At 38.3% G+C, this 7787-nt stretch overlaps 1 protein-coding gene across 1 annotated transcript in view; it reads right to left on the bottom strand.

Annotated features, from left to right (window-relative positions):
* Positions 1-482: 482 nt before the first annotated feature.
* itgav (integrin, alpha V) overlaps positions 483-7787 on the bottom strand; it is a 52847-nt gene continuing 45542 nt past the window's right edge. Inside the window, exons 29-32 of the mRNA XM_084023624.1 lie at positions 6416-6529; positions 6147-6254; positions 5896-6015; positions 483-5378 (exon numbers count right to left, since the gene is read on the bottom strand). Coding sequence (XP_083879750.1) covers positions 5286-5378; positions 5896-6015; positions 6147-6254; positions 6416-6529 — 435 coding nt within the window. The 3' untranslated portion in view covers positions 483-5285. The remainder of the gene's footprint in view (positions 5379-5895; positions 6016-6146; positions 6255-6415; positions 6530-7787) is intronic.

The raw sequence follows: 7787 nt of genomic DNA, 5'->3' as shown, positions 1-7787 counted from the left end.
CTCTTTATGAAATAGTTATTTTTTTATTCGCTAGGTGAAAGAATACAAACATCAAAAATAGTCCATATTTTGTCATGGCAGAAAGAAAGACAGGCAGACAGACATATAAAACACAGTTAAAACCCTTCAAACACAAGAGACAGGCGGACAGAATTCAGGTCATTCTGTTCCGTTTGATTTGATTTCAGTCACTTTTATTTTTCTTTTAAGGCTCCAATTGTATTCAGACATTTCCAAACATTTTGTATAATTCAGCTGATTCTATTCAAACTACTGAAAGAGAGAAAAGGCCACTCACTTTTGTGAATATTGTTAAGTGACTGAGTAAACTGATTTCAGTCCTGCTTAACCCTGGTGAACAATTGAAAAGCATTTTACAAGTTTAAACACTGACTTCCTTGGAAACATCTCTATAAAAAGCACAGTGCAGTGTGCAATGGCATGTTAAGGCCAAAAACTTTTTAGCAAGACAAAAAAAAAGAGCAGAAATGCTGAGATCAAAGTCACAAATCACATCGCTTCACTTTTGCAGGTTGGATCAACCTCATCACAGGCGCCACCTTTAAACTGTGTTGTAAGGTGAGCCACGGAGTGAAAAATATATTATCGTATTAAAATTCATGGTTCAAAAGAATGAAGAAAGAACACAAAGGAAAAGGTGTATCTTTCAGGACCTTCGCCTTTAGACTCATGTTACTGCAGTGTTTAACGGTGGCGTCTGTTGTGTGATGAGGTTGATCAAACCTTGCAAAGTGAAGCGATATGGTTTCTAAAAAACCCAAAAAGAATTCTTTTTTTTTCTTACAAATGTATTACATTTTAAACACAGGATTGCATCGAAAAAAGGTGATTCCAAAGAAAATGTGAAACATTTTTTAAAGAAAGGAAACGTTTTGGAGGTGAGCATAGGTGAGCATAGTCATCAAAATTCAGGTTACCAAAATGTGTTCGGACAGCGAAACGACATTTGAAGAAGTTATTTATTCAGCTAGTTTTTATTTTACTTTGATTGTTGCTAATTTAGTCACAAATATTTAATGTTTTAAAGCAATACACTTATCCACTTGGCTAGTACATAGCACAAGATTTTTGTTAAATCAGTGAACTTTAGTCTTTATGCTAAGCTAAATGAAGCAGCTACTGGCTGTAGCTTCATATTTAGTGTACAGACAACGGCTGCTCCATATTTAGTTTCAGCATTGACATTGCGTCATGGCCGCATTCACAATAGTCAAAATGCAGGACATGTGACGTTAACAAATTAAGTCAAATACGTCACGCTACAATTATTTAGTTGATTTATACAAAGGAAAACTCCCATGATTCTCATTTTCATGACTAATCCAGTATCAGTTTCATGTTTTACTGTGTGGGAGGAGCCTCTCCACAGCAGATCATTTCTCCATGTATACTTGGTGGTCTTGGAAAGAGTTAAATGTTAATGAGTAGGAGGGGCCTACTCTCCCACACTGTCCAGAGTGGGAGGGGCCTACTCTCCCACTATGGACAGAGTGGGAGGGGCCTACACTATGGACAGAGAGGGAGGAGTCAATGTAAAAATTAGGGTGTAAAGTCCCGTTTTCTACCATATCATAATATATATTGCTGATATTGTAATGTCACTTGTGTTCCATTATCATGCAGTCCTAGTACAGACATGAGAGGGGTATCAATCTCAACACCTGACTCTTAGTCTCTTCAAGGGATTCAGTATCTAAACATGTTTACACCGTGTAACATGAAGAGAAGATCAAAGTCAATTTTCCTCATCAGAAACATCCATGACAAATTAAAAAGAGCATGTGAACACTGATCTAGGGTGTTGTATCTCGACTAATTCTCAGATATTAATGTCCACAAGTAGTAGAGTACATCCCTCACTTTCCCCTTACTGGGGAATTCTCATTGTGATTGTTAATTGGATTAATATATTTAAAAAATAATTAACCATAGACATTGATTCATGATGCAAACCCAATATGGGTAAATTCATGACAATGTTTTTTTCTTCTTTTTAAACGTATTCACAAACACTCACACACACTCATACCAACACGAAACTACAACCTGCTTTACACATCTTTTTTCATCTCAGCAAAGCTGCCAGTCACGAAGAATAAGACTATTTTAAAAATGATCACAAGTGGAAGAACAAAGAAGTCTCAGTGCAAGGTGGGAAAGTTTCGACTGTAGCTAACCGTTCGTTAAGCCCCGCCCTCCTTAGTGACTGTTGCTACAGCTGTCAATCTTTCTGTTCTCGTACCTGCCACACTTACAATTTATGGTGGTAATGACACACATTTACCAAGTTTTAAGTCATTTTAAAAAGAAATGTCCAACTTCTTAAGGTGGACTGAGCCTAAAGAAGGCATGAAACCAGCAAAGAGACCAAATATATTAAAAAACACCTTCCCTGAAATCTGATTTGAAATTTGTTAAAACCATAGTTATTTTCATAATTTCTACCTAGCCAAGTAGCAGTGCCAAGAAGTGAGCTGCCATTTTGGAGTGACATCATCGCATACATGTCAGGGTTGTTTGCTTCCAGTGGTGGACAGTCAGACTCTTGGGTTGATATTGATATACAAGATATTGTGAAAATAAATGACTCTGCTTGAGGTTGGTTTGTGATGGTTCCCACTTTTATAATCAAACACAGTCTCACGGCAGTTTGTGAAATAGTCACAACATTGAAATCTAGTTTGTGTACACAGATTTCCCATTTGTTCATGTCGTTCAGCACACTTTTACAACTAATGTATTTTAATTGGAAGTATTGTTCGTACCTACAGTTTTTTTTCTTTTTCTTCGGGATGACGTTACGCTACAAACTGAAACTTAGGTTTAGGCAACAAGACCACTTCAGGTTTTTGGCTTAAGATTCAGAAAGACATCATGGTTGGGCTCAAAATAACTAAATACTGTGAGGTTTAGGTAACAAAATGAACAGTTAGGTTCAGATTGGGACAAGTGGTATCCAACACCCATCTCATGGTTTAAAGTATTGACTGTCCATTACCATTGGACTTATGCTGAGTGATAAGGACAATATTGACTATATGTGTCCTGGTACACTAAAAGTCCACACACAGAAGGATAAATGGTGGACGGGAAAGCAGATTATGTGGGGTCAAGAGCGGAGCACTACTGGGGCTCCGTGATGCTGATAGTAACCCACGGGTCAATTGTTTGGAGGCAAAATCTAATGGGGGCCAGCACATCTCTTTGCCTTGAAGGTAGTGCTACTGGAATTCTTCTGTAGGTGGTAAGCTAGTTTGCTGGACATGCCAACACCTGAACTTTAAGTTTGAGCACTTACACTTTATTTTGAAATGCTTCTGGTACACTGCTGAAAAAGTGAATCAACCTCATCAGCGCCATTAAACGCGTGTGGTAACATGGGCCATCAAGTGAAAAATATATGAATAATATTCATATTTATGTTCATAAAAGAGCACAGACAGATCATATGGCGGCTGGTGTCACCACGGTTTTGCATACGGCACCTCACAGTATTTAACGGGGTATGATGAGGTTGAGCTAATGTTGCAAAGTGAAGTGATGTGTTTGCTTGACAAACAAAATAAACAACAACAAAAAACAAATCATTTCTGAACATGCCAACGACAGCAGTTTAAGTTTGAGCACTAACTTTGGCTTTTTAAAATGCTCTCTGTCCACCACTGAGACATCCCAACATTGGCTGACCTGTTGTGCCTTGCTGTGATTGGACATTACTATTCAGGGGGCGGGGTTTAACATATGTTCAATTTTAATTTACAAACTCACTTGCATTTATTTTCCACCCAAACATAACTTTCTAAAAAAAAAACTAAAAAAAAACAAGACCTTGCATAGTCTACATTTTGTTGAAATGAGCTGGACTCACTAATGTAATCATCATGTTTAAATACAGAAAGTAAAACTGAAAACAGCAGTAATCCCCCCCCCTCCCCCCCCCCACACACAAACTAAAGAGAATATCAGGGTAAATATATTAATGTAATACTCCTTATCCTCACATATCGTAGCAAACTAAACCATCTTTATCCAAACATACAGACCACAGCTGATCAGCTAATTCCCATTTCATGCATTGCTGACTGATTGAATTCCATATTGTTACTCATAGATATAGCAAAAAAACATCATTGCAACAAGGTTGTCATTTCAAAATAATTTCAGAATTGAATCCTCAATTTTTCTGTGTGATTTAAAGTTGCACGGCCATTTGCAAAATAAGTTAATTTGTTTCTCTTCGAATGTTCAATGTACGTTGAGTTAATATCTTGAGTTAACATCTTATGGCCTACTGAAGTTAAAATGACTTTAGACGTTAGTTAAGATGGCTCCATAGTGGCTGAACAGATTTTCACCCTTCAAACTGCATTGAAACGTGCATCTCATTTTGTTCTTTTGCAGTTTGAACTGCAAAGAGAGCCCTTAGCAAGCTCTTCCAATGTTTGAACACGGAACCCTGGAAACATCAGCATGATCCCAGACTGGCTAGTCCTTTGGAAGCCAATGCAGTTACATGTCTCACCTTGGAGGATATCTGATATCAGGCTGCAGAGTCCAGATCCTTATCTTTACAAACCCACATACGTTACACAACATGAGCAACCATTCAAATCATTTTAGAAAACAGTGTTGTTGATCAGGGCAGGTTGAAAAAATGACTTCATCAGCAGTTCTGGACTTTCTGGGCAACAAGCAACTACTTTGGGTTTGGACAAAAATCTGTGGTGCAGAAGAAAGCCACGAATCTCAACAAAAACTACTTTCATTTGCATGTTGGAAAAACAACAAGTTTTGACCTAAGGAGCCCTCAGAGATCTTGTACATTATTTTAAAAGGAGTACCATTTGGGATTTTTGTTGTTGTTAAAAGATATTTGTCTGCACGGTAAATATGAAGCTACAGTCAGCAGTTGTTTTGCAGTCTTTATGCAAAGCTAAGCTATCTATCTGATGGCTATACTGTAATTGCATATTTACTGTACAGATATGAGATTGGTAGAAAATATTGCCAAAAATGTTCCTTTACGTTTAAATTAGAAATATTGAGCTTTGAGTGTGTCATCTGTGACCAGTGTAACTCAGGATGAGCTTCTCTTTTGGCACAAACACAACAAGATTAGTAATAAAAAAACAAAACCCTTATAAAAACCAAAACCAGTACCGTTATCTGCCACTCAACAGTGAATACAGTGAAATTCTCTTCACGGACGTGTGACCCTGAATTTTTCTTTGCTGGACTTCGTTTGTGTAGAAACAGTTTGACCTCTAGGCATCAGTGTTGCCGTTCTCCTCCGGCTGCAGCTGCTCCTTCTCAGTGCAGTCCTCCTGCGGGGGGCGGACCCGTTTAAAGAAACCCAACTGAGGAGGAAGAGGAGAAGATGATAATTACATTCACATGTTTAGTACCAACGAACTGAGAGAGCGCTACAGGGATGATGCATTTTTGTAGGCCAACAGGTGGTTATCACGCTTGTTCCCTTCACAAACAGCCAATGGGATTCTTCCATTAGATTGTGGATTATTGCAGAAAATAATCTCTGTGACAAACAAACATCTATATTCTTACACATTTTGTTTAGCAATATAATCGTCACAAATGAAGACAACTTTTATGATTTTTGAAGCGTGAATGCAATCGTTAGAAGTAAAAAGCTAACGTTAGGCTATGAATGAACTACACCATGACTTCACATCACCACCACTAACCTTAAGGTGGACTAGTGGGTTACTGATGATGTTTATTAGTATAATTTAGTCACTTGTTAGCAACCGCCGTTACAAACGCCTTCATACTACTTTTCTAAAAACACATGCAGTAGTCGAACCAGTAGTCCCCCAGCTAAGAAGCCCTCACTGTGCTCATAGTACAGTTCACCTTGTACATGATGAAGATGAGCAGCGCCAGCAGCAGCAGTCCTGCCAGGACGGCCAGAGCCACCACCCAGGCCGGTACCGGTGGAGGTATTTCTGTCACCCACATCACCGACAAACTCACCTGAAAACACACACTCCTGTTTAAACACTAGCATCTGCATGACAAGACACAATCACTACGGACAATCACTTTGATTATTTATGACCTCTTTTTAAATATATGCTGATGACTTGTGTGTTTGTGTGTATTACAGTAGTGCTATTGGACGGGAGCTCCGACACCAGGTTCTTGTATGGCATCTCGATGACACTGAAGGAAGCTGTCGATCGAACAGAGTATGAACGATTCTGAATCTCAGACTGAAAAGAAAACATCAAGTAGAAATATGTAAGAGGACAGTTGCAGCCACTGTATGTCAAAGACGGATATGTTAGTACCCCCCCTCAGATTTTTAGTTTCCATGTAGTTGGCTTGTTTCCATTAAAAGTGATCTGTGATCAGCTATTCTCCCCATGATTACCCTGAGGAAGTTGTTGACAGTCAATCTGGAGTTGATGAAGAGGATGGCATTCTTCCTCCTCTCCAGACGACCGATCTGACATTTCAGCCGCAGACACTCAGCTGTGCTGCAGTCCTACACACGCACGCACGCACGCACGCACACGCACACACACACACACACACACACACACACACACACACACACACACACACACACACACAAATATACAACATATATATAACATATGTCATTCATATGATTTTGGTTATTCTTTTACATTTTGTTTAATTTCATTAAAGGCCCAGTGTTTTTTAAATTTTTTTTATCTGAGATGCTTTGGTTGAACCTGGTTGCTATGATACAGAATATCCACAAGTGTCTTGAAGCACGTTGGGAGAAAGGACAAACCTGTGTGGGCGAGGTTCAGATTGTATCATTATGCTTCACGTTACGATTTAAGATGCAGGGATGTAAAGAACGTTATTTTGTTATGGTGAACATTAGTGTTTGATATTTTTGTAACATCATATTACTTTTTATTATAAATGATAATAATAACTACTAATAAAATATTATTTTGATTAGCACATTACTGTACTTATATAGTATTTGAATATGCTATGCTGTCTTACTAAATGATATCAAATAATTAAGTTTTATCTGATATTATCATATATATATATATGAATTCAATTTTCAATTCAATTTTATTTATTTATAAGGCACCTTTCATACAGGGAATGCAACACAAAGTGCCGTACAGAAAATACAAATTTAGAAAATAAAAACAACGCAACAACAACAATAAAAACAACAACAACAGAAAGAAAGACCCGACCCCCCCACCCGGAACACACTCGCACACTCACACTAACATGCACACAACTCAGGTATGGACACCACGCACACACACGCACACACACACACACCCCCACGCACTGCATTGGCTAAAACTGTAGAGACATGGCTCGGCACTGAGACATCGGTGAGTGAAAGGCCATCCACACCATGAGGGACTCTGGTTCCCGTCAGTCGACGGTAAAAGAGATAAAATAATGTAAAATAGAACAAGATAGCAGTAATAAAATAAATAGCTAAAAACTAGATAAAAAGCTAAATAGGATAGAATAAAATCAGTATAAACTACTAAAATAAGCAAACTTAAAATAATAGATTAAAACTTGGGGAATAAAATAGCAGACTTAAAATAATAGAAGGCTAATTAAAAGCCAGACTAAAAAGATGAGTCTTGAGCCGTTTTTTAAAAACATCAACATTCTCTGCGGCCCTGAGGTTCTGTGGCAGGCTGTTCCACAGTCGGGGACCATAATAACTAAAAGCCGCCTCCCCGTGTGTTTTCAATCTGACTTGTGGAAAGGTTAAAAGGCCG

The sequence above is a fragment of the Eutrigla gurnardus genome (assembly GCF_963514095.1).
Source record: "Eutrigla gurnardus genome assembly, chromosome: 12".
Classification (NCBI taxonomy): domain Eukaryota; kingdom Metazoa; phylum Chordata; class Actinopteri; order Perciformes; family Triglidae; genus Eutrigla; species Eutrigla gurnardus.
Note: the sequence above shows the minus strand (reverse complement) of the source record. Positions and strands in the feature narration are given on the sequence as shown.